This window comes from Necator americanus, chromosome IV, assembly GCF_031761385.1.
Source record: "Necator americanus strain Aroian chromosome IV, whole genome shotgun sequence".
In the NCBI taxonomy this organism is placed as follows: Eukaryota; Metazoa; Nematoda; class Chromadorea; order Rhabditida; family Ancylostomatidae; genus Necator; species Necator americanus.
Window position 1 is genome coordinate 8,609,174 of NC_087374.1, and position 27,927 is coordinate 8,637,100.

General features: G+C 39.5%; 2 protein-coding genes across 6 annotated transcripts; one reads left to right on the forward strand and one right to left on the reverse strand.

Annotated features, from left to right (window-relative positions):
* Positions 1-1,095: 1,095 nt before the first annotated feature.
* RB195_000686 (uncharacterized protein) lies at positions 1,096-27,494 on the reverse strand (the record flags this gene model as incomplete). Of its 5 annotated transcripts, XM_064197160.1 has the most annotated exons (14): positions 1,096-1,179; positions 2,544-2,657; positions 2,719-2,800; positions 4,123-4,242; positions 4,298-4,356; positions 21,139-21,294; positions 21,352-21,543; positions 21,770-21,956; positions 23,080-23,187; positions 23,250-23,347; positions 24,635-24,716; positions 27,068-27,177; positions 27,250-27,352; positions 27,484-27,494. In XM_064197160.1, the coding sequence occupies 14 exons, from the start codon at positions 27,492-27,494 to the stop codon at positions 1,096-1,098; spliced, it is 1,506 nt and encodes a 501-aa protein (XP_064053038.1). The 5 variants fall into 5 exon arrangements, with proteins under 5 accessions (XP_064053038.1, XP_064053039.1, XP_064053040.1 ...); XM_064197161.1 differs by lacking the exons at positions 1,096-1,179; positions 2,544-2,657; positions 2,719-2,800; positions 4,123-4,242; positions 4,298-4,356 and adding an exon at positions 19,552-19,608; XM_064197158.1 differs by lacking the exons at positions 1,096-1,179; positions 2,544-2,657; positions 2,719-2,800; positions 4,123-4,242; positions 4,298-4,356 and adding an exon at positions 20,415-20,426.
* On the forward strand, positions 9,834-19,226 carry RB195_000687 (uncharacterized protein; the record flags this gene model as incomplete). Its single annotated transcript, XM_064197162.1, has 8 exons — positions 9,834-9,872; positions 11,871-12,006; positions 12,077-12,159; positions 12,226-12,318; positions 12,522-12,656; positions 14,075-14,258; positions 15,398-15,507; positions 19,116-19,226. 8 exons carry the CDS (start codon positions 9,834-9,836, stop codon positions 19,224-19,226), a joined length of 891 nt encoding a protein of 296 aa, XP_064053041.1.
* Positions 27,495-27,927: the final 433 nt, after the last annotated feature.

Sequence of the window (27,927 nt, forward strand, 5' to 3'; positions counted from 1 at the left end):
TTGTTGGGCCATACACTTTGGTGGATGATAATTACCCAGTGGTCACCCACGGCACGCCCAATGTAGCACAAAACCTCTAAAGAGTGTGTTAAAGCCAAAAGTGGCGCATCCCTTAGACTTAAGTGTTGGGGACTCTGCACAACTAGATGTTGATAGTGACGGTACTCTTTACCTTCCACAAATTACGAAACATGAGTATCCGATAGTTCTTTATGTCCTTTTTCGTTTACACAACGACGCAACATGCTACGGATGAGAAACGCGGGCAATTGGCAGTGCGTCCGCGATTGTACGAGTTGGGCAGGCGTTACACCTCTTCTGAGTCACATTTCTTAGATCCCCGACGCTGATCGACGACGAAGTTGCGTCGATGTATCGCGTAATGGGCTGCACTGTTAAGACACGAAAATCTACAAAGCTAGTGTACAAGCATTTTTCCGGATTTGTTTAGGAAACCACCCTTACACGCGTGAATCAGACCCCTACCGCCAACAACTCGTGCTGTCGCGGGTGAAATACATGGGATGGTTCCAACTACCATACTCTTTTGGCAATACCGGCTACAAATCCTTTGAGGGTCGTTCAGCGAACTTTTGAAGACACACAAGTTACACCGATTGTTGATTTAGTATTCTGAGACAGAGCTTCTTCGTAATTTCATATCGGTGGTAACGCTCAGTGCTTCAGGTCTGCAATTTTGTACCTCTCGATTTTTTCCTAATCTTTGCAGTAAACTAATTAACTAGCACAACATTCGTGGCTGCAAGGGCTCGTCTTGATTATTCTTCATCTTTCGATCTTCATCAGAAAGTCATTTTCCCCCAAACCAAAAACAACATTGTTTCATCCTTATATTTATAATACCTTCTTCCTGAGAACGTTCATTTTAGATGTAAATTTCATGATGGTATTCTTTGTTGTTTATTTGCGGTGGACTTAAGTGAATAAAAATGTACACGAAAGTGGTGAGCAAAGCAAGATGCCATAACAAATGCAGAAATGAAAAAATATGAGAATATCAGTTCAAGAAAATGAACAAGGAATGAGCAAAGTGTTTAGACAGACAATTAGTATGATATCGGTGCATAGTGGACCTCATAACTCTCCACTTTTTTGAAGTCGACGCAATCGCCGTCTTTCCTTCACGAATTTGGGGTGACGGCGGACGTATTCTAACATCTGAAAAGAAGACTCTTATAGTGTCCGATAACGAGAACATATTTTTGTTCTCGAAGGTTATAGGATCAGAAATGAACTGAGTGCGGAACGTTCTTTTGCATCATGTACAAGAAATTATGAAATTTCTACCACAGACCGTTTTTTACTCTTAAAATCTCGCCAAACGCCCTGGACACGTTCTTTTTTTTGGACAAAAACTCAGAATTTCTATTTTTCTCCTTTTCTCTTCTCGCTTGGACCATCAAACCCTTAGAGTTCAGTTTCAGAACTTTCAGAAGTTTCAGAAGTTTTAGAGTTCAGTTTGTAGAACTTTCCTCCTGATCCCTTCGCAGTAACTGAGGTTTGGTACCTGCGTTCCAAGTACCACGGCATCTATGTACTCTGCAAATGTAGCAACCAAATGCATCAGGACCACCATACTGAGCAGCTTAGTCAATGAATTCAACCCCTTGCTGCAGAACGAGCGACGAAATGAAAGCAACGCATAGGGTTGCTTTCATTGCTCTTGCACGTGTTTCTCGACATCCGTTAAATTTTACAAATTGAAAGCTTCCTATGGGGGTTACTAGAAAAGAAGAGCTTTCTTTTGTTCAATTTTTAATGCAGAATTGGTCCAGAAGTTTTTTCTTTCCTAATTATGTCTGATGATATCTAACGACTCACATCAAGATTAAATCGGAATTCGTAGTCAAAATGCTCGTAGAAACATGGTGCAGAATTCTTAAAGAGGGATTTTCGACTCAAAGAAAATCTCAGGGATTTTTTTACGGTTCTGTAGCGACAATTAGTCCTCCTCACTCTTCTAAATGACTAAAGAAATCGTGTTTAAAGGCATCACCCCACGAATTTGAGGTGGTACAGGTTTCAGGCGGAGTATTCGTAAACGAGATCGTAGATAATGGAGAGGTGAGTGATTCCGTCAATTTCTTCCTAATCGCCACAAAAAAAAACGGCCCGAAAGATACGGCTTCGAGCGTTCCGGGCGCTATTTTCTACTAGGAGTTCGACTGGAGCGCGCCAACCTTGTGCGGCGCCCAATCTTCCGAGCCGTTTTGTACGGCAGTTAGGAAGAAATGGACGGATTCACCCCCTCTCCAGAATTTACTATGCCGTATACGAATACTCCACCTAAAATCCGTACCACCTCAGATTCGTGAGGTGATGCCTTTAATGTAATGCCGCTGAGAAAAAAAATTAAAATAAAGTAAAAAAATAAAAAAAATGTGAAGAAGAAAATTTACTGAGTCACTAGTATTAATGAATAAAAAGATCGATTTAAAAAAAAGAAATTTGTTGGTTGTGGTTGTGGAGCGCCGTCCGACATTAATAACAATTTTTTAAAAATATTTTTTCTTTCAGCTTACCAAGTTCACCTGTCGTTTAAACTCTGTCGGATCAAAACGATAGTTTGTGAATTTCTTATGTGGTCCTCCATTGGTGGGATGATGGCCAGAATCTTCTGGATAGATGAGATGTTCCTGAAATAGAGAACGCTCAAAAGCGCTGAAAAATAACTAACATACAATGGACGTAACAAACCTTAGACGATGACCATGTGAAGTATTTCACTCCTCGAAGTCGAGCAAGATCCTTGTAGCAATTACGATCCTCGCAGTTGTATCTGGTGATAAATTATTTGCAAAATTCGCAGGAAGAACAAAGAAATTTAAGGAACTATGAGAAAAATTACGATTGATTTCATGAGTAAGACGTATGGTTTCATTCATAACACTAAACAATTCCAGAACAGTAAGTAGTAGGATTAACATACGTGGATAAGATCGATTGAAGAAAGAAACTGTCAAGCAGAGAGCGGGCGTGCGCAAATAACAAAAGAATGATGGTTTGATGACATTACATCATTATAATAAACCGGTACTTGAGCGCATGAATTCACTTTTTTCAGGTACTGGTAGGTCCTTTCAAATAGTTAAGCGATTTTTGAAAAGTTTCCAGCCTCTTCGTTCTTTTCTGGAGCCGCACTCGCCTCGAAAAAAAAAACTCATCTGACCCAAATAGAAGACAAGCGTTTCATTAAACAAACATCAATCTCATTCTCAGTACTTCTAGCCAGCGCCGAATGTGTTAAAGGCATGACTCCACGAATCTGAGGTGGTACGGATTTCAGGTGGAGTATTCGTATACAGGATAGTAGATTATGGGGAGAGGGGTGATTCCTTCCATTTCTTCCTAATTGCCGTAAAAAACGGCCCGGAAGATACGGCTTCGGGCGTTCTGGCGCACTATTTTCTACAAGAAGTCCGGCTGAAGCGCGCCAGTCTTGTGCGCTCGAAGCCGTATCTTCCGGGCCGTTTTCTACGGCAATTAGGAAGAAATGGACCGAGTCACCCTCCTCTCCATAATCTACTACCCCTATTACTATTACTATTATACTACTATTATTATTACTATTATAAGAATACTGCACCTGAAATCTGCACCACCTCAGATTGGCGGGGTGATGCCTTTAAGCAGAATGGGAGGAAGGTAGTGTGCACTTTCTACGTGGATAAGATCGATTGAAGGAAGAGTGTATGTCAACCAGAGAATGGGCGTGCGCAGCGGCAGGTGCGTCGCGTTCATTCGGTTGAACTTTTCCAGTGCTGACCATATGTACGATGACTTGCGGGGGCTAGCCGATGATCAACTCAAGGTTTTTATCCTCCCAAAAATATCTGGCACCAAGTTACTGACCTCGGAGGGATGAAAGACTTGCTTGGTACTTAGGCTGTTTCGAACCATCGACCGTGCGTCTACAACGGACCTCTAATCAAATGCGCCACACCCACCCCTTATTTTTTATATATGCATTTTATATAAATTTTTATATATTTCTGGGTGAATATTTATTTTTCATTTTCTTATTACTGCGGAATCGAAGTCGAGACAGGAAAAACCGTAGATCTAAAACCTAACGAATTCTTAATGATAAGAAGTACTCACAACTCCATTACAGCTGCCCAATCCGGCAAAAACAACAGATGAGTGAGGCCTGCACCATGCATTCCGATGAAGATATCCGAGTTATGAGTGGAATTAAGCTGAGCAAGGAAAGGAATACGTCTAAATGCAGAGAATAGATCGATAGAGAACACACTAAAAAAAGTTGTAGTCTCACTCATTGTAATCCACGACCTTTACTGTGAGGCCAGAGATGGTTTGTACTGTCTGGAGGAGCTGAAAGTCAGCAGTGATTGGGAATGAATAAGGAATATTTTTGAATTTTAGTGAAAACTATCTTCAGCTGTCTTTTTTTAATACTAATAGTGAGCAAAATCACTTTTTTCCTCGCCTTCGTTGACCTAATCTTAATTTTTAACATTTTCTTCGTCTTCACAGAATAAATTACGCTGTAGCGGTGCGAGGTACGCCCTAAAAACCAAGTTCGATTGATTGTGAGGGTATGCGCAGGGTCTCACGGAGTGGAAGCTCGCGGATGGTGGGAGCGGCAGACATTTCTGAGTGCACAATAATGTACTACAGCTGTTGAACAAGTGAAAAAAAGAGTTATAGCAGCGCTCTCATAACATTTCTGGTTTTACGATGGTAACAGTTGGTGGATGACATTAATATCGAGTAGTTTGGTAAGATGCTCCACATAAAGAATCTGTTCGTATCCAGAATAAGCGGTGTATTTGAGTTTTTCTTTGCGTTTAGCTAAGAAGAGGGGACATTTTCGAGTTCGTCGCTTTCCCAAAGCTACCGTTTGAAAGCAACTGCTGGGCTCTTATTGTTAGATACTTCTAGAATGGCAATCGACCAACCTAATCACTAAGAGAGTAAGAATACAACTTTTCGGTGGATCTGGTCGAAATTTTGCGAGTCCAGCTATTTCGCGGAATAGTTAAAACAAAATTTAAATTTGCGAAGCTGACAGATAAACACACTGCTATAAATTATGTCAGTTGCTTGTGATTAGCTCGCGTAGCGTTTCATAAATCGTGCTCGAAGGTATGTATTCCAGTTTCCAGATTTTTAGAACCGATTAGCCAGTGCGGATTCATGCATCAGAAGCTATAATTTTCGTCACATCCCACTTTCTATTTCGCACTTTTATTACACATCTTCCTACAAATTTCTACAGTATCGGGTGCACACCTGCAAAATGTGAGAAGGTGTTAGGTAAGAAAAATCGATGAAACACAAGAATGTACTAAATACAGTGTGTTTGTTGGGAAATACCAATTTTACACACAAATACACACAGGGCGCCACATATTTATGGCCTAAGTCAAAATGTGCCCAAAGATTTCTTGCCTAGGATCGCCTAGGACGCGCTCTAATCGAACTCGTTGTAGAAAATAGCGCGCCGGGACACTTCCGAGCGTTTTTTACGGCAATTAGGAAGAAATAGACGGAATCACCCTTCTCTCCATAATCTACGACTCCGTATAGCCATAGTCCACCTGAAACCCGCACCACCTCAGATTCGTGGAGTGATGCTTTTAAGAACCTCGTACGGTTATAACCAGCGCCGAATATGTTCAACCGAGTGATAGCCCTGCGATTCCTACCAACCACGGTTGTTCTGTGGTTGACACACGCATACTCCCTCTTCGTCCTACTCTGCTTTATGCAAAGAAGACAAGAGAAGAAAGTAGCGTTGAACTGGATGAGCACATTCTGTGACGAATTTAACGGAAAGAATAGAAGAATGAAGTTTCTGGAGTTAGTCAATCCGCTTGGGATGCACCAACGCGTTCACTTCAATTTAGAATTTGAGGTTTAGGAACGACAATGAATTGCGGGTGCTAGTCGATGTGTCAAGTCAGTGTTTTCATCAACCCATAGAAGTATGGTATGAAATATTGTCGATGCCGGAAAAATAAAAGGCTTGGTTTTTTTCAGGGCGGTGAGGGAACCCAACGATCGCGCAGTGGCAGCGGAACCTCTTATCAAATGCACTACACTCACCCCATAAAAAAGGAAATTCGGGAGTTATACGGATTAATCTCATGCCGCACACGGGCTCTGCATCCCGTCAACCCAAATAAATTAAGTACATAGAGAAAGCGTGAAATTTTTGGCAACAACTTTTTGTTTCGTAAAACTGCCGGACGTTGTCGACCTGAAGTGCTAGGGTCTCTCGCTGTCGACAGACACGATAGACAGCGAGAGGGAAATTCTCACAGGATATGGAACAGTGACAAATGGATGGATTCTATGTTGAGAAATAAAACCTACCTGCCTACTAAGCAAGTAAGCCAAAAACACACAAAAAAAAACAAAAAAAAAACATACAAAAAAAGTAGTTTTCAACATTGCTATAGGAAATCCTATGTATTGTTCATCGGTAACCTTCGATCAGACAAACGCAAATTATTTCTCCCTCTAATGGGATGGTTCTTGTAAATTTGGGAACGGTTGACAAAATTAAGAATAGTAACTAACATAACGTAATTTTGGCTAGTAACTAACTGACATTGGTTACTAGCCAAAATTTCTCCCCTGCAACAGGAAAGAAAGCTCTCAGCATGACTACGTACCATCTAAAAATAGTCTTACAGCAGTCTACAGGGTGTAATTTAAAAAAGAGTGAAGTAAATAAGTGGGAAGGACAAGTGAGTGCTACACCCAAGAAGTCGGAAGATGAATACTGTACTCAAAATAGTTTCTATTCAAAGGATGGTGTATTGAAAAAAAGAGGTTACAGAGCGCCTAGGAAATAACAAGAGGAAGTGAACAAAGGGAAATAGCAGCTGATCTTGATTGCTGGATAATCGAACGGAAGAAGTGAAGTTGGAAGTATTACCCAAGAAGTACTGCATACAAAAAAGATAAAAGGATAAAGAAGCTGCCGTATTAATTCAATTGGGATGCGCCAACGTGTTTTCACTGCAATTCGTAATCATTAAGGTTTTGGAGCTCGTGTTGGCCTATACAATGAATTGTGGGGGCTAGCCAATGATCAAGCCAGGATTTCTATCCACTCAGGCAGGTGTGATACCAGTTTTTCTACCCCGGAGAGATGAAAAGCTTGATTTGCACCAGGCCGGCTTCGAACCATCGACCATGCGGCTCCAGCAGATCTCTGACTGCGCTACACCCGCTCCCACCATATACCATAGTTGGTGCCAATTGCGGTCAACCGCACGAACGCAACGCAGCTACGCTCGCTTTTTTTGCTTGGCCAAACTCCTGCTTTCCGCATCCCGGCGCCTTCAATACCGACTATATTACGATTACTGCCGATCATATGACATCTATGAGTTCAATTCAAATATTCATATTTTCAAGAATTCAATAAATTCAAATGCTATGCGTACCTTTAAAGACTTTATTTAATTTTTCCAAGGAGAATAGCAATTAATCACTGGGACGAACCCCTTTTTAAGAGCACATTTCCGTGGAAAAAATCGCTTATGTAACAAGTTGTTACGAGGTGACTGTTGGTGGACAACCTGTAGAAGGTTAAAGGCATCACCCCACGAATCTGAGGTGCTACGGATTTTAGGTGGAGTATTCGTACAAGGGATAGTGAATTATGGAGAGGAGGGTGATTCCGTCCATTTCTTCCTAATTACCGTAAAAAAACGGCCCGGAAGATACGGCTTCGGGCGTTCCGGTGCGCTATTTTTTACAAGAAGTTCGATTGGAGTGCGCCAACCTTGTGCACGCGCCGCATCTTCCAGGCTGTTTTTCACGGAAATTAGGAAGAAATGGACGGAAGCACCCTCTCTCCATAATCTACGGTCCAGTATACGAATACTCCATCTGAATTCCGTACCACCTCAGATTCGTGGGGTGATGCCTTTAAGTATTTTCAACGAAGACGAAACGTAATCGAGTATCAAAGTGTAAACCCTTACGATCACATTTCTATCACAACGGAGTTATTTTTTCTAGTTAAAAAAAAGAAAAATAATATGCATAGGTTAAATACATATATAAATTACATACAAATATGCAAATATATAAATATAAATATAAATAAATATATATAATATAAGGCATCAATATTATTGACGCATCCGATCTATTAGAGTTTTCGTTCTCCGAGTGGATGATACATAGGCTAGCCCTTAAAAACTTCACACCAATTCACTCTTTGTTTCTTTTGGAGTTTGGTGGATCGTTAAGAATCATTTTAGCTTAGAAATTCACAGTAATTTTTCAGAAAAATCTCTTCTATATGTGCAAAGACTCCATAAAATGAAAAAAAATGAAAGAAGAGAAGAAATTCTATTTAACCGGAAGCGGAAGTCAGCCAGAGTCAACTGAAGTTTTTCAGGAGTTCGCAGCACTGGAGATAGGTCACATGAAATCAGGATGCAGGTGAAAGTATGTATTAGTACAGTCATAAGGTGACAAAATTGATCAGAGAGTAATTAAGTAGAAATGTTGCTAGGATGGCATGTAGATCTAAACAGTTCAAACGATCAAAAGTACAGCATCGTCAAAGCACATAACTAAAATAGTCTGTACAATCCAAAAAAATTTAAACAGACTTTTGGTACGATACTGTAACAGTAACCTAACACTCCAGAAAAATTTAAACAGACTTTTGGTACGATACTGCAACAGTAACCTAACACATTAAACCGTGCCAAAAATGCTACCATCATGCACTAAGCTCTTAATCCCTCAGGAATCTGGAATTTACCTTAAGCTCTATGATGAAAAGCACTAAAGAGTGGTTACCCAATGAAAACGAGTGTTTAGACGGAGTTCTAGCTCGTCTCTTCAAGAGAGAAATTAAAGGATCATCCCAAGCTTTTTCTTTCCCATTTATGTCTGATGATATCTAGCGACTCACATCGACATTAAAGGAGGACCCCACGAATCTGAGGTGGTGCGGGTATCGGGTGGTTTATGCCTATACGGAGTCGTAGATTATGGAGAGAAAGGTGATTCCGTCCATTTCTTTCTAACTGCCGTAAAAAACGACCCAAAAGATACGGCTTCAAGCGTTCCGGCGCACTATTTCAACAGCGAGTTCGATTGGAGCGCGCCAGCCTTGTGCATGCGGCGCATCTTGCGAACCGTTTTCTACGGCAATTAGGAAAAAATGGACGGAATCATCCTCCTCTCCATAATCTACGACCCCGTATAGGGACTCTCCACCTGGAACCTGTACCACCCCAGATTCGTTAGGTGATGCTTTTAAGGTAAAACAGTAAATTGAACCATGATAATCAATAATCCCGACGAGGCAGCAAATATTTCATTGTGAGAATACAGCAACCATCCATCGTTCATCATCGTCGTTTCACCCACAACATATGTATCATACCAACGTAAAAGTTCTTTTTTTTTAAATCACACCATGCTCTGTTCTATTACAAATCTCACCATTTGCAATGTGTAAGAAATTTCTCGAAGCGAGCCGAAACAAAAACGGAACCAAACTATAGAAATATGTAACAACTACGAAAGAAGAGAGGAAGATTTGTTCTGAACAGCTCACGTTTAAGAAAATCCCGGATGAATATGCTTGATCAGGTGAAGATAGAACGAACCTTTTCGTGGCATGGGGTGAAGTCGTCGTCGTCGATGGAGGAGGATCATTCGTGGAAGGGGTTGGCGGTTCCGAGCTTAACTCGTGGAATTTGAGGTTTATCGATGCCGATTGCATGGTGTAACAGAGACGGAGGCCGCTCGCGTGCCTAGCCACTTGTGTCACCTTCTCCCCACGCCGCCGCTTCACTACAACCATGGCAGGACCGGTACCGTTTCGAACTAACGAGAATAAGGTTCGTTTATCGCGGGTTCGTTTACGTTCCAGTGACCAAATAGTGTAAGGATAGATGCGATGCGTTGCTTCTGGATCATTTCGCTTAAAATAATATTCAGAATGAAACAGGTGGTCGCGTGAAAAATCTGTTTAGTTGATTATAAAATTTTATTACTGTGTTCTGAAGCTAGCACAGTTGTTTCTCAAAAGCAAATAGAAAAGGCTGCCTAGAAATTTGCAAATGTGTTTGTTATTTATTGAAAAAAAACCCTTAGGGACTTTGTCGAACGTTCAGTAACTTTGTAGTTTAAAAGGATTGGTGACCACTTGTTTGCTGTTGTAACAATTTTCTTGTAATTTTAAATTTTCAAATATTCTAATTGCAAATAATTGTAATTTTCAAGCAGCACCCGTTAACTAAACGTTACTTAAATTTTAGTTTGGACTCAGTAATCTTTTTTTTCATGTTGGCTTCAAATTTTATAGTTTTCAAACCAAACAAAGTACTTCATTCAATCTTCCTGCCTTCTCATTTGATTTGTCAGACTTTTTCTCTTTTTTTCATACATGAATTCTCTTCAGTTTCCAAACAGTTTGGAGTTCTTAGATCTCAAAACAAATAACTTTAACTACTTAATTTTTTGAGTGGATTTGAAAAAAAGATCTTATTTCTTGTAAACGTGTTGATGAACGTCGTGAGTACATACAGTTGTCTGGAAAAAGGGAAGAAAAAAATTTAGAGTTCCCCGGTAACCAAAAACATCTGGGAATTACTTGTTTCCCACAGTCAGCAGTGGTTAAGACTGCTCCCCGATCACTTTGTTCGAGCTTTCGTTTCAATTTCCTTTGATGCTTGCTCCGATCCTCTTAATCTGCTGTTTGTTTGATTTTTTTCTCTAAAAACCCTTGGTCCACAGTTTTTTCCGTGCCCCAAAAAACCTTCCTTTGCAACGTTTTGTTTTCTTTTTTGCTCACATCCATCCCAACGTCGATTTTTTCTGGAGCCACGAGGCAAAACAACGCCATTTTTTTCGAGTCGCAAAAAAAAGCAGCTGGAGCTTGAAAGCTAGCAAGGGGAAGTCAAAAATTGTAAATGAGGACAACATTACTAGATGGTTCAATCTATAGATATTGATTTTTAGACTATCTCTCGAAGAGGAGCCTACAACGCGAAAAGAAGTATGATAAATGTTGCTTCAGTGGAATCCAACTTTACAGCTTACCATTCTAAAAAAAAAACTATCAACAAAGGAGAATGATTGACGATTTCGATTAATCTATGAAAAATGGCCCAATATACCAAAAGCATGGATTCAAACAACGAAAGAAAAAAATAAATAGGGGGGAGGAAACCAAGCGACTAAGCAGTGTGGTTCTAAGATTTTCTTAGCTCTACCACTTTCCTCCTCATCTCAAGCAATTCAAAATGTGTTCACGTGTAAACTCTAAGATGACCACAAATTCATCCAGCGAATCCATCCAAGTCATTCACTATCCGTATGTATCCTTGATAGCTTTCGGATGCTATCCGGGTAGCATCGATCATCGTAAACATCTGACTCCGAGCGCTGATTAGAAACATCTTTAAGAGAGACATCGAAAATGCCGAGGATCTGCGATTTGCCGAGTGTAAAATTTTTATGGACGGATTTCACATGTTATCCGAAATGTTTTCGGCATACGATTATATGTTAGCTATTATCATACTTAATTAATTTTATTGTTTATTTGATTACACAAATATATTGTAGAATACAAGTCTTATTCTGTTTCCTCTAAAAGCTTTCACGGGAGAAAAAATGCAAATGAAAAACCTTTTAAAAAGTGTAATCAGCGCAGAATGAGTTGGAACAGGCAGATACAGTACGCCTCCGACGAAAAACTGCGATGTGACGCGCCTTCTGATTGAACATATTTGACGCCGACTATAGGCGCACAGTAAATGCTGGAGCCAAAAAAAAACAACCAAAAATGAATAACAAATGAAGTATTTTTACGTCATTCTGATTAATTACAGTATACTCCATCCTTTCCTCCAGTAGTGTACTATCGTGACACATTTGGACTAGAACCAATGAATGAAAGAGATAGAAGGATGACTGAATCTGGCGCTGAAGGCTCCGACAATGACAGTATAGTCACAAAGTCGACAGGTAGGAAATTGGTGAACTTCTTGAAAAATCATTCCTTAGATCAGATCAGTAAAAGGTGCAATCTTTTCAGTCCGGACAACAATGAATATCCAACCGTTCGTAATGTGTGACAGTACGGGATCAAAGCTCACCAATATGACTCCATCCTATCACGTATGAACGTTTCTCATTCGTACCTTAATATTTCCACTCTCATAGCAGTTGTAACTTCAATTCCAGGTCGAACAACTTCTAACGAATCACGTGCTTACCGCTGATCCTCGAACGTTGCTTGCGTTAAGCCTCGTTGCGTTTGCAAGCGCTGTTCAAGTGGTAGGTCAAACCCCTTCACAGAGAAGTGCTCTATTCCCACAGCGTATAGTCGCTGCCAAACGTTGGCAGCCAGGCTGACGCCACGCGTCTGCCGCGACGCACCGCTCCTTTCTTCCAATTATATGCTGCCTCACTTCTCTAACCTGTCCCGTCACGAAAACCCAGGAGAACACGTACAACGCCGACTTTATGTGTAATTTTAGATCATCTTCGCAATCATATGCGTATTTTATGACGGATGCCCTTACTATGTTGCAGTCGTAGTTGGAAGCCTATTATTAATTAATGCTACAGTAGTTATTGTATTCTGTAAATGTCGACCTACAAGAGGATGGTTGGTGAGTGGATAGGCTATCCTTATTTCAACTTTTTTTAAATAAGGCGTCAAAGACGCCTGGCATTAAAATCAATCAATCCGCTAGGGATGCGCCATCCCATTCATTTCAGTTTAAAATCGTTTGAAATTTGTGAATGTGTAACTAGCTTATATAATGACTCGTGGGAGCTAAGCGATGTATCAGATGATATCGATGTAGCTACCAGAAAAGTTTGGTATCAATTTATCCGGAGGAATGAAGGACCTGGTTGACACTAGGGCGGTTTCGAACCATCGATTGATCGTGCAGACACAGTGAAACCTCTTACCGACTGCACCACACCCGACCACTTTCTTAGAATTGCGAGATAATTCTATAGGTACCGAGGGGATAAGCTATGTAGAGTTATCCTTGGATACTTGATAAGTCCAATTTCCCATTCTCAGCAACCTCTTTTACACTTGGTTTAACGACAGCGCCCTATTCAGTGAGATGTATTCTCAGAATATAATCTGTCGGTGCAAACGAAATTTTCATTGGCACTCAAAACTATACCAGCTGTCATCCAATGTTAGCGCCTGAAATCCTCCGTACAGGAAGGGTTGGAAGTACCAATCGCGTTAGCGTTCATCTAGCTGTTACAGCTGTTAAAAATTACAAATAACGAAGAATGTTGTTTTACCGAAAAAAAATTCGAACCCTCAGAAACTTAAAACATAAACTGTTGTCAATTCTGCTGAAAAATTTGGAGATTTTGCAGCTTTAACGCGTCTGATTAATCTTCAATTTCTGAATTTCTGTAGGATGGAAATTTCTAACGAACGTATGATGTGGGTCCAATGCTACAATAACCTCCTATTGCGTGTAATAGAATTGTCAATTTGGGATAGCGTCAATTCTTATTCTCCAAAATAATACAGTCACCAATTTATCGAACATGGAATTTCGAAGTATATTTGGAATCAGCAGCTCATTCTACTTTCGAATGCCACTGAACACACATAATTGGGGACCTTTCAATCAGGTTTCGACGTATGAATGTCGGCGACGATTTTGGGCCCGTTGTGCGTTTGTATGTCGGTAGAGGGAGACAGAAATGCAACATAAGTTCAGCAATTTTTGAGATATGAACAAAAGCGGAGTAGAGAATAGCGATACGAGCAAAAGAATCCAAAAAATGTCAACCGCCAACTTTTCTTTGCGGAAACTGAGGTTGGGGAGAGGTTAAAAAGGTCGAAAATTCTCTTTGAAATTTTTGCTCTTCAAAGTGGTAAGAAATCGATAGGACACGACAAAATCAGATGGTCCACTTCAGAGTCGCATTATGGTTTCCATACACAGGACTTCTTCTTTACTTTTAAAGCAACACAGAATTAAAGCTATAAGGCATTAAGAAAGTACGACCAATCAAAATTTGAAAAAAATTTCATGTATTTCAGATAGCCAGCTGCATTGCAGCATCGCTCTCCTTTGTAGAAAGTGTATCATTATTCTTCTGGACAGCATACTTAGTGAACAGCGAGGATAAATACCTGGAACGGATAGGAGCCAAGGAGAATCGCATTGTGACGAGCACACGGATCGCTATGTACTCATTACAAATGATCTTCGCGCCAATTCATGGTAAACATTTATAATTTATTTGCTTCTTTAATTTTAAGAAAATAAAGGCGAAAAACGCCAACATAAATAACGCATTAATCGAATGTTCGAGTGTCTCTTCGAGGTCGAGTCATTCGAAAAACACTTCCTTCGAGTGAATTCAAATATTTGACTCGGCTTCGAAACATATAATCGCATATTTTAATAAATCCGAAGGTCAGATGATAAGCGAAAGTGAACAGATTCTCTATTTCAACAGGCAGGTACATATAACAGGTGTCGGATGTATCCAATAGGGTGAACTCGACGCGTCTTCGATTGAAATAGCCAGAAGAAAATGAGAGCCTAGCAAGAAAAAAGAGTGTGTTGCGGCGGACGCGTCGCATTCACCTGGTTGAACACATTCGCCGCCCACTGAAGTATGTACGCGGGCTAAAATCACGAATCCTACGCTACACTAATATTATTATTATTAGTAGAAGTAGTATATTATTATTATTATTATTATTATTATTATTATTATTATTATTATTATTATTATCATTAGTAGTAGTAGTAGTAGTAGTAGTAAATGAATGTTTAAAGTTGCCAGGAATCAAATTCTACTGGAACCTACTCTGATGAAGAACTCAAATACATTCGAATAAATATTCGAATGAGAATTCACTTACAAACTCAGTTATTTCAGAAATTTGAATTAATTTGAAGATTTGAATAATCGAGAAAAATTCAAAAAAATAATTAAGTATTATTTATACTAATGACGCAACGCTGACTATGCTGATTCTGTTATAATTATCGATCGCCTCAGTAAGGATCTCACACGAGTCAACCAAAAACAAAACAGATGTGCTAGGAAGATTTATAGTAGCGTCAGTAGGCGCAGGTACCACATAAACATATCCCTCTAATTTCTCGGATATCTTCACATTAAACAACATCAGACATTACATTCTCTAAACAATGTGTTTACTGAATGGGACCGCTAAAACGCGAAAACAGCAAAAGAAGAAAGTCAATACATACTCATTTTTTGAATGTTTACTAGAAAAACGTTTATTTAAATGCGAGAGATTGAAGAAAATTTCTTAAAAAAAAGTTCAAAGTTCATTCAAGAAAATCTCTCCAAAAAGTTAAAAGTTCAACTCTTCCTTTTTCAGCTATAGCCGCTGCGATAATTGTATTTCTACTTTATGGGAATCTAAATTCATTAAGTGAAGAGAAAATCACTCATGGATATTTCTTAAGCGAACCTCAGCTCGGACACCAGGTGAGTGAGTGATTCCTGTTGTTGCTATGTGAATTCACAAATTTTGAAAGGCACAAACCACTACGGCTTTACGTTTACCTCGGAAAACCCTCCATTTGTTTTTGTGCTCTCCTGTTTTAATCGAGTAAATTTGGAGACACGGGCATTCGAAAAAAAAACACGGAGTTTTCCCAATTGCCGGTGACGAACATTGACTCAGCTGATCTCCAACTTATCGACTTCCGACTTTCGTTTGTACTATGCTTACTACTGTCTATACTTGTAGAATTATTGATTAGCATACGCGTAGCACTAATAGAAATGAGAACTGCACATTCACCTTTTTACAAGACGACAACAAAAAGATGAAGTGTCGCTTCATGGTTTCTACTGAAAACAAGCCCAGACGTAAATAGCTAGTCTTTCCGATAACATTGCTGTAGGTTTGAGGCGATTCAAAGAGGGATATGTCCTTGCTGGGTAAATGAGGCCATTTTTCGCTGATATGTACCCCAACTTCTCGACTATAAGTCCACTCCGTAAAAAAAGCTCCTAGACTTAGCGATTGTTGCGTTGGTACAGTGGTTTGATTTGATTTTTTAAAAGAAATCAAATGAAAATTCTATTCATTACAAACCATGTTTGATAAATATAGTACATGCCGTTCCGTTCCACGACCTTCCCCATCTTTTCCATAACCTCCCAAATCCATTTTTTTTACATTTAAAATTTTTTGGTTTTTTAAAAAAAAGGGGAAAAATTCTTATTTTTTTTTAATTTAAAAAAAAAAAAAATTAAAAAATTTTTTTATAAAAAAAAAAAAAAATTTTTTTGGTGTGGGGGGGGGGGGGGGGGGGGAAAAAGGGGAAAAAAAAAAAAAAAAAAAAAAAAAAAAAAACGGTTAAAGACACGTGTTGTCTAACATTGTGTTGGGGTAACACAAATTTCTTTCTATTTGCAAATTCAGTCCGTTTTTGTTCGATTGCTTTCAATTCAATTCAATTCAATTCAGTTATTTTGAACAGTTTTTTTTTCGAAACAATGGGCTGATTTGTGGATAACAGCTCACAGCAAACAATTTCCTCCCAGTCCCATCAAATACATAACATAACCTTCTTCGGATGTGAACTGGTTTTTCTAATTGAATAAGCATCTACCTGACTTAGACCTTCTTTCACGTTTAACATTGTTATACAGTGCAGAACCAAGTTTTTCTCAACACCTGTAACCATCCGCTTTAAAAATGAAAAAAAAAAACGTTGGTTCTCTCAAATTTCTCTGCCTTAACTCATGCGGTATCCAAACATCGGGTTTGCCAACCATTCCAAGTTAACGTCCACGCAAAACGTGTTGTAGTAGGAAAAAAAAACTCCCCGGACCTCTTTTCTTTCTGTTATTTTTTGTGATTTTTCACTATTTTTTCATATAGTAATGCATGAATATAATTACAATTTTGTTTTACTCCTATGCATGTAGGATGCCCAGAATACCTCTAAGAGCTTAGCTTGTAGGGATTTCATTTCTGTTTGTTTGTTTGCTTGTTCGTTCTGTTCCCCATTTTTGCCCAAGATTTCCATCTTTCGTGCTCGCAACACACAGAAACGTTGTTCCCTGGTTCAGAAATTTTTCCTGATTCCAACATGCTCTCAAAGACTTCATTTTGCAGGAATTGGGTGTTTGATCAATTTCTTGTTTAACTGTGCATAATTATCTTTCTTCTGGGACAAATCTTGGGATTTTACTATGATTCCAAAAATAACAGTAATTCCATGCCTACAAAATCCTCAGCAAAAAAAAAAACAACTATAAAACCTATGGGATAGCGCTTTGAAAAGACCACGTAAGTCTATCATACATTACAGTACGAAAAAAAATAGTGAAAGACAAAAAAATCAAAAAGAAAAGAATTCCGACTCTAGAGGAAATTCTATGCGCTCCTTCATCGAAGACGTGCTGCTTCGCCATGTTACAATACGTTTCATGCCATGTGTAATGGCCTTAAAACCACTGACTGGTTGATTCCAAGAATTCCTCCGATACCTCAAAATATTCCACGCCGACGATTTCCACCTACATTTCCTTGTCGTCACGTTGCACCAATATTTTCTTGGAGTCAGCCTCAGGCGATCATCCAGAGCAGATTGTACCGTTAAGAACACAACAGTTTATATGCAACTTTCCAAGCCACTTAGGACAAGTAGGATCATCCACGGCACTATTCCGTTACGCAGTACAAACTTTTTTTCCGCGTTTGCGAGAGATTCTTGCCTTTTTTTTTTAAAGAATAAAAGGAAATAAAGGAGAATGATATTTCAGAAATAATCCTTATTTCACCAATTTGTGACACGTTGTAAAATGTAAAAAAAAACACCACCAAATACCACAACTTCTTTCTCAAGTATCCGCTCTCAAACCGCAGCAAAAATTTTCTTTGTGAGTTTGATAAAACTCCGGGATTGCGATGACACCTTTTGCATCAACCCAATGCATTTTCTGGGGTCTTTTATGAGAAAACTGTCTCATTACTTAGGTTTAACTAAGTTTTTTTGAAGCTCAATTTCTTTTGAACATTTTTTGGTGAAAAACGTGTTTGTAAGTGGTCTCCTGCCTCATTTTGCCATTTTCCAAGCTGGACGCCTATCCTATGTATGAAAATGGGTTTGCAATAGGCAATTAGGTACTTCTTCTCCTGGGTGGTGGTATTCTGGAAAAGTAAAGCAGTCCCACGTGTTAAAAGGATCATTTTCCTTTTTTGTTCTTGTCCCCACAATCGTCAGACAATCCTACTTTGAAACAAGGACAACTACATTTCAGAGTCTGTTTGTAGGGATTCTATAGAAGCACTAGGACGTTCATAAAAATTAATTTCTTCGGAGCAAAACTTTCAATCGCAATGAGCTTATTAGATGATTTATTATTCGTGAAACTAGAGATATTTTATAAATTGAAAAAAAAAAAACATGAAAGAAAGAACATGCATCGATTGCAATCAGCTAAACGTTTAGTATCAATGACGCAAAATGCCTTTAGAATTAAAGACAAAGTTCGAGTCTTGTTTATTTCGACTATATCCCCACCAATCTAATCGTTCGTGATACCCCTCCACTGGAAGTAGCTAATACTAAATAGTAATTACATTTAATGCTTAGTTAATACCAAATACCCAAATATTTGATAGCATTTAATACTATAAAAATAGTACTTGACATAAACATGGTAGTAATATTCAGTCCTCTTCACGACTCTCTCCTTCTCCTTCCCAATCACAACCTCTGGCATCATGATGCATTCAAAAGCATCATCCCACGAATCTGGGGTGGTACGGATTTCCAGGATCTTCGTATACGGGATCGTAGATTATGGGAGAACGGTGGTTCCGTCCATTTCTTCCTAATTGCCGTACAAAACGGCCCGGAAGATAGGGCTTCGAGCGTTCCGGTGCACTTTTTTCTACAACAAGTTCGATTGGAGCGCGCCAGCATTATGCCGCGTCTTCCGGGCCATTTTTTTGCCCAGATTCGTGGGGTGGTGCGGATTTCAGGTGGAGTATTTAAGAAAATAAAAATTTGACGGTGAATTTGAGCCGATTGTAAGATATGAGGTGACTATGTCATATGTGTTTATTTCAGAAAATATTGGTGCCAATCGAGTTACGACAAGTGAGAGATGTTAGCGATGATGAGACGGAAAACGCATCTGTCGGTGTGCAGACCAGTGGAACGAGGACACAACAAGTGTGAATGTGATTTAGGTGCTAACGAGTTGCGAAGGCAAAGCAAAGCATTGGCTTCACGACTAAAGGAGCCGAAAAATGCTTCAACAACACATTCCATAAGGGTATACGGACAAAAAAGAAGAATTATTCGCCAGGGGACCGTATACCTGATAATATGTAGTAGAGATGTATAACACTGTATAAATCTTAATTTTTAAAACGCTGAGAATATTCTGGAGATGCAGACACAATAAAAAAAACGAACAACAACGGTAGAAGTATGCATTCAACGCTTTTTTTAAGTCCTTCGAAATATGAAGGGCAAAGACGTGACGATGGCAAACTTCCACTCACATTTTACGGAAAAACGTCTGTTCCGGAGCAGTACTGAGGCGTTTGAGTATCAACTTAACACAGTGACAAGCAAGCGGTTCTTTACATATCCAGGACCACGCAGACTTTTTCCGGCACCAGTTGTCTGACTGCGTCATCTGGATACTTCTTTTACATTTCACTCCGTTTCCCCTCCGTATTATTAGCATTTCACTTAGTAATGTAGAATCGGGATCTATTTGGCGCTGTGGAACCATGGTGCGCCCATAACCTTGAGGGCAGTGGATCGGAACCATTTGCTACTAGTAATATTACTCATTCATCATATCGTTGGATTGGACGAATACGAATAAACGCTTATTACAGTGTGAGGTGTGGTGGTTTGTAGAAAAAATTTTTTTCCTAACTCAATTTCATCAGGTTTCGCTGCCATTTTCTGGAATTTTCTTTGGAATTGGAACAGTACTATAATTATTAAATATCAAGATATCATACGTGCAGTACAAAAACGGCATAAATCATACCTAGAGGATAAGGATGAAGTATCTAGCGTTAATCAATCGGGGTGCGCCACAGCGTTCACTTCAATCAGAATCCTTTTTGAGGTTTACGAGGTTTAACTGGCCTATACAGTGACTTGCGGTGGCTAGCCGATGTGTCAAGTCAGTTTTCTTATCCTCCCAGACAAGTCTGGTACCAATTTATCGACCCCGGAAGGATGAAAAGCTTGGTGAGCACTAGGGCGGACTCGAACCTTTGATCGATTGTGCAGACAGCGGAACCTCTTACCGACCGCTCTACACCCGCTCCTCCTGCTGAACTACTACCATTAAAGGAACTAGAATAAATTTGAAATAAATTTATAATAAGAGAATAAGAGTCATCTGATAACCTTAAAAAAAACAGATTACAGAATAGTTCAAGTATTTGATAACTTTTCATAAAGTATTTCTCTGCTGTCTTTTCAACATCATCGGACATCGTCTCATCCAGCAAAAAAAAATGTCAGACATTTTCATTTTTACAATATCGGACCTTTTCGTCAACGACTTTTATCGACTTTTGCCAAAGTGATAGACGAAATGTACGGCTGTGCAACATTAAAACTTCCTAACTTTTCCTCAGAACAGCTCCTATTTTACTTATTGGCTTGAATTCCTTGAAAGCTATCCGAATTATATTTTATATATTTTATTATATATATATTTATTTATATTTATTATATACTAAATTTTTAGAATAGCCTTTTCACTTTTCTAGAACAATCTCTCGAAACTTTCCGATCCCTTTTCTTCGATCATGGACCACATCAGATAAATTTTCTTGTTTATTTGGAAAATTGCCTTCTGCCATTTTCGAGCAATTGTATAATCGCATCCTTCAAAAAATCCTTCAAAAAATCGGTGAGGTTTTTTTTCCACCGGTACATTTTTGTTTCAGCGAAAATCCCATTCGATCGAGAATTTAGGGGATATAGTGCTAAGAACTACCCTCATCAACAACTACAAATCTTTTTATAACATAATAGTAATCTCCATCCTTCCTTAAGGATTTTATGATTCGTGCGGTAAACAATGATTAAATAAGTACAATAAGTTAATTACCTCGTTTAAGTTGAGGATTCGCCTAAACTTAGTGCTCCTCGTCAAAATTGTGAGCCGCACATTATCCAGTAGTGGTCCTGTTTGAGTAATATTCAATCGATACAGAATGTGATGGGCGAAAGCATGCATCAATCCCGATCCAGAACATTCTTGTTCCTCAATTAGTACCATTTAAAGAATCACAAAGACAAAGTGGGCAGTTTCTACGTTTACCATGGGCATATTGTAGTAAAGTCCAAAACGTTGTCTTGCCAGAAGTGGAAACAAAGCATTTCTGAAACAAACACGACGACCAGCCAGAGCTGTCAACTCCACCGGTTTCGCATCGGTGAACGCATTCCAAGTGACTCCGAAGAATGGATCCACGAAGCCGCCACTAAATGTGTCCCACCACACCACGTCCACCTGGAAGGACTGGAATAAGGCGAAGGCATAGGCGCAAGAAGCGACAAAGTATAGCCAGCGCCAAACGTGTTCAACCGCGACGCGCTGATGCGCAACAGGCTGATGCGATATCGATTGGGCAAGTTAGGAGATGGTGTATGCCCAGCAAAAGAAGAGCGCGCGCAGCGGACGCGTCGCGCAGTCCCAGTTGAACACAATCGACAGTGACATCGCAACATTTCTTCACCTGCCTACTAAAGGAACCATTGATGTGTTGTGAAGCGTAGAGATTTACGAAATCACAAAAATGATGGTACATATTCACTGCAGCGTCCAGCTTCATAACGATGGTAGGTCGCTCGAAAATGACGTCACAATGTTCGTAGTCAACGGAGAACGCATTCAAAGATACAAACTGCTTGAATTCGTCGGCCCTTAACCGAGCAATGAATTGTTATTATAATAAAGCAGCTAAAAAGCACTAGAAAAAAAGAAAAATATATTATGAAGATTAATATAACATAAGAGATTAATATGATATAAAATAGAAATACAATATAATATACAGTAGAAATCAACAAATTGATTACTACTATCGTTCTATGATGACAGTTTTTTAAATCACTTCGTGAAAAAGAAAAAGAAAGAGAAAATGAGAAGAATGCCAAGAAAACCCATTCGGATAATGCTGGAGAGAGAACTTTTCAAAAAACAGTCCCTTTGACCTGCTGACTGTTCCGAAACCACGATTATGTCCAGGTTGAACTTCTGTCGCTTGTCATTTCGTCATTCGCAGTATTTCTGGATGATCTTATCCATAAAAGGAGATATATAGCAGCAGCGTGTGGCGCATATTCATGAATCGATTAAAGGCATCACCCCACGAATCTGAGGTGGTACGGATTTCAAATGGAGTATTCGTATACGGGATCGTAGATTATGAAGAGGAAGGTGATTCGGTCTATTTCTTCCCGATTCCCGTAAAAAAACGTCCCGGAAGATGCGGCGCGTGCACAAGGCTGGCGCGCTCCAATCGAACTCGTTGTAGAAAATAGTCCTCGAAGCGCTCGAAGCCGTATCTTCCGGGCCGTTTTTTACGGCAATTAGGAAGAAGTGAACAGAATCGCCCTCATCTCCATAACCTACGATCCCGTATGCGAATACGGCACCGGAAATCCGTACCACCGCAGAATCGTGGGGTGCTGCTTTGAATAAAAGTGAAGGATAAGGCAAAAAAATAGGAAGTCGCGACTTGTAAATAATTCTGAAACCAGAAAAAGACTACCGCAATATTTGAATAGATATATGGATTTTTGGGGAGTTATAACCTGAGCGACATCTTACTTTTTATGTAAATAAGCAATTTCCTACGTAAAACACCTGTAGTACTTCAATCTGCAGGAAAAAATCCAGAGAAAAACCTTGACAGTAAACCGAGGTCGACAAAATTAGAGCTGATATCCCAAAGAAGTTGCAAATTATAATTTTATCAGGATGATAATTGTGGGATGATAAAAAATGAAACTATTGAATGCGACGATGTGATAAAATCCATACCAACTTCGTAAATATCCCCTTTCGCTCATATTCTCTTGCAACACCTCAGGGTGGAACTCTTCACAATTCCCACCGACCTCTCCCGGTTGCAGGATGTCCTCACGATATCTGGAAAACTAATTTGTTCACGTGAAGTTTACATGAGGCATACATACAGTGAATACACACACCGCTTAGAGTTTTTCCGGTCCCAACTCTTAAAATTGAAAAAGATGTTTGTCCCGTGGCAGTGACGGAGGTCATCTGAACACTGCAGACGGCTTCCTTCCTAAAAAAAACAAATGTAGAAAAAAACATGAAAAATTATTAATAAGTGCAAAAGTATAAAAATGTAATGAAAAATGTATATAAAAATAATCAATGCATAAATTAGGAAAATAAATGGATAGAAATTTCCAGTAAATGGTACACCATAAAAAAAGATAGGAGATGATAATCTTTTTTTTTTCATTTGAACGCAGCTGTTTATTTTGTGTAACGCATGCGATGACGTACGCATGCGTAAAAGACAACAGATGTTGTGTATTTTATAGAAGACACGCAAGCGTTACGAACATGAAATTCACATTTCAAAGACAATTTTTCCCTCAAAAAATTCTCAACTACGTTGTTTGGAGAGAACATGGCTTTATGATATTTTTTCCAGGTCTCACAATCTTCTCCACTTCCCTGTTCCTCTTCCTCTCCATATCTCATCTTCCTCAGTAAGAAAAAAAGAACAATTTTTAAGATACCTATGTATTACTGTCCTAGAATCTTGGTATATTAAATAAGTATGTAGCTTGAGCTGTTTGAGATATCTCTTTTCTCTCAGTCAGATCATGTGACGAAGTGAATGTTTATGGTTAATTCCATTTATAATTTTCTAAAATTTTGTTGCTAAGTTGTTTTTGAAGTTTTCAAAAGTTTTTGAAGAAATCAAAGAGTGAAAATATTTCCAAAAACATGGTGACACACGGAAAACTGAAGAGTTTCAAATAAAGTGATAATATTGACGAATCCAAATTGTCTGGCTTTGACTTTTACACTGGTCCAGTCTGGCATCACACCAAAATCAAAAGTAATTGCAATCAACTAGAAAATTTCGCCTAGAAAATTCCATTTCTTACTAGAATATGAATTTTCCAAGAGATATTCTTTTTTTCGTATGTCTTTGAGTAATCTTACATTACGGCAAACAAATGAGTAAGGAGGTCTGAAAAGGAGGAGCAGAAAAAGAATTATAAAGGAGAAAAATGGAAAATAACGTTAAGAAAAAAAGAATAGAACGACAGAAGTGTGGCTAGGCAAAGCCCATATTCTCCTTTGTAGCTGCTAAAAGTCAAACTGCTAAAAAATATTTTTAAAGTGCGTACTATGTATGTTAGTTAAACTACAAACTATGTAGTTGTATTTTGCCCACGAGATTCAATATTGTGTAATTAAATGTGTAAATAATTTAACCTTTAAATGTTATATGACACGAGAAAAAAAAACAAAAATGATGGATAAGGAGATTAGTTGGGATTTTAGATTCTCTCCAAAGTGACAGAGTGATCAGAAGAAAATCCAATACCTTACGTGAGGACAGACAAATGTCGTGCATTGTACTCCTTTCCTTCACATACCCGAAATCTGCTTGCTTGAAGAATTTTTCTCTGAAATAATGACAACTAAATTAGTAGACATGATCAAATAGATACATTGATCTCAACTCCTCTCGAATTTCTCAAACGTCTGCTAAGGTTTGATCAGAGGATTTCTTTGCTGCAAGACCTCAAGTCAGAGAATTTCTTTTAGCGGCAGGATACCACGAATCTGAGGTGGTGCGGATTTCAGGTGGAATATCCGTATACGTGATCGTAGATTGGAGATTCGTTTGGATGGAGATGGGGGTAGTTGGGCCCATCTCTCCCTGCATCACTGCAAACAGCAGCCTCCAGGATGCTGTTTTGTACGGCGCCATATATTGCAACGCTCCACCCCTTGCGCCGCCTCCGCCTTGCGATTCGTCAAAAATCAATCCGGACTGCCACGATAGGCAGTAAGCGACGCTACGCGTGCAAGGGTGGCGCGCTGCAATAGAAGGTGTCGTACAAAACAGCATTCAGTGGCCGGCTGCTTGCAGTGATGCAGGGAGAGATGAGCTGAACCACCCCACTCTCCCTAATCTACGACCCCGTATACAGATATTCCACCTGAAATTCGTCCCACCCCAGATTCGTGGTATGCTGCCTCTAAGTCCGGAAATGTGAAACCATGAGTTATGACTGATATTCACAATTCTAAAGCAATTGATCTCTGATGTTAATTTTATCGTTGGGTGAAGTGACGGAATTACTGAACTAAGAAGTTTCCATATATAATTACTGGTAGGATAAGCTATGGAATAGATATAAAGTTTCGTTTGAAGCAATAATTCCATCCTCTCGTAGGGTCTGCATAAGCGTAAAGTACGATAAAGTGTTAAGCGTTAAGTAACCCCTTTAAAATAAAGGAATTTCTATCTTCTGCTACGATTTCACTTTAGAATAGAACACTCTATACCCCTGCTCCTATCTATTCGTCGAGAGATTCAATACCGTCAACTTCGCGATATGCTGTCTTAATTAGTTTAAATAATGTTTTTCTTCTAAAAAGTATCATATCGGAAATGGAAAATGCCAATTCGCATGAACGTACTTTCATTGCAATCTACCTGAGCAGCAGAAAGTTACAACATTGAATTGGACGTGATTCCGAAGACAAATCATCTTGTGACTGGTGAGGAAGTTGTTTTGTCTTTCTCAGTGGACTACTAAGCTGGCGCGAGCTTAGGAGCGGTGTAGCGCGGTCGGTAAGAAGTTTTGCTGTAGCTGCATGATTGATCGGAGGTTCGAATCAGTCCTAGCACCAAACAAGCTCTTCATGCTTTCTGGTATAATTTGGAACCAGACTTGTCCAGGAAGATAAAAACGCTGACCTGACACATAGACTCGCGCGTTTGTAAGTCTCAAATGAAGTCCACACTTAAAGCCATCACCCCACGAATCTGAGGTGGTATGGATTTCAGGTGGAGTATTCGTATACGGGATAGTAGATTTATGGAGAGGGGGTAATTCCGTCCATTTCTTCCTAACTGCCGTAAAAAACGGCCCGGAAGATGCGGCGCGTGCACAAGGCTGGCGCGCTCCAATCGAACTCATTGTAGAAAATAGCGCGCCGGAACGCTCGAAGCCGTAACTTCCGGGCCGTTTTTTACGGCAATTAGGAAAAAAATGGACAGAATTACCCCCTCTCCTTAATCCCCGTATACGAATACTCCACATGAAATCCGTACCACCTCAGATTCGTGGGGTGATGCCTTCATGTCGAACGTGTAGGCGCATCCCCATAAAGATTGATCGACGCTGTGCATTTTGCATACTTTATCGCGAGCCTGTTGTAGATCCGTCCGAAGCAAAAAAGGATGCAGCACGAAGTTCTTGCATTCTGGACCGGACTCTATATTTGGCAAGGATATGTATGTGTATGCATTTTCCGCACTCAGTCGTGTGTAAACGATGTAAATCCTAGTGCAATCGTTTGACTGCCTCGCCGGCTGCTTTGATCCGTTTATTTCGGGACATACAACCAGCAACGAATGTGTTTTATTGGTTGGGCACAATACACGTTCGGTTGGACCAGGACAGTGGAAAATGAGCTCACAAGGTGAGGACAACGCATTGCTGCCTGTCACGTCGCACTTATTCGGTGGAAGTCATGTAGCACTGATCAGAGCACGAAAGTGAGCAACTTTTCGCAATTTTCGAGTCTGTGTGTGTTTTTAAAAAAGGAAATGCCAAGGTCACAAGCATCGAATTTGAAAGAATTCTACAAATAAGGGAGCAGAGTTATCTTCAAAGCCCTTTTCGGATTTTTTCGTGTCGTCAAGGGAAGTCGAAGCTTTAGAAATCTAATCACATGTTTCAATGATGTAAACAGAACTCCCAAAGAAATCAAAATTAATATTTTTAAAGCTCTCACCCACCGTTTCGAAGGAGATTTGCACCAAGGCACGCCCATTTCAAACGAATATGAATTTTCATACAAACAGTTCTTCTCGTATCCCCAACATCGACCATTGGAAAGAGTACCAACCTCAAATAGCGTACGATTTCATTTGAAGAGGGAGAAATATGTAAACTCAATGATTCTGAACTCCATACTTACGTCTACGGGACATCCATCGTCTTCACATCTCTTTCTAAGCTTGGCGTCATTTCTAATCGTGTATTCGAGTAGCTTCAATGGCAAATGGAGATCATTCATCCAGCTGCAAGCAATGGCAGGAATAACTAGGATCCATAAGAGCAGCATTAGAATTTATGTATGGACATAAGTAGGAGTGGGAATGGAGATCTGAAATGGTTGGAAACAATGCCAATTGCCTATAAATAAACTCACTGTAAAGTCATCAACACTTCCAAAAAAACGTTATCAGATTGAATAGTTATGAGATTTTAAATGAATGCCAATTCCCGAGCAAACCTATAATGTAGTTATTAATAATAGTTATTTTATGTAACTATTATAGATAAATCATGTCTGAATCAGTTGGATAGCTTACAATTTTGGTATAGGATAGTGCCGATGAGCTCTTCGGAACCGACTGTGGTGAGAGCTGAGTTCGTCATGGCTGCTTACTTTGAGTAAAAGTCTAGTTACCACTCCATCATACACACTGCCCCGTTACCCTGCATTCTTGGTCATGTCTTTTCAGACGTCGGAAGGTAACTGGACCAGTGAGAGGTGATAAAATCTACGATTGCTCAAGACGTGTTTGGTTCTGGCCCTAGGCGACACATACATGACTCACAATGGAGACTGTCTCAGACTGTGTACTTACAA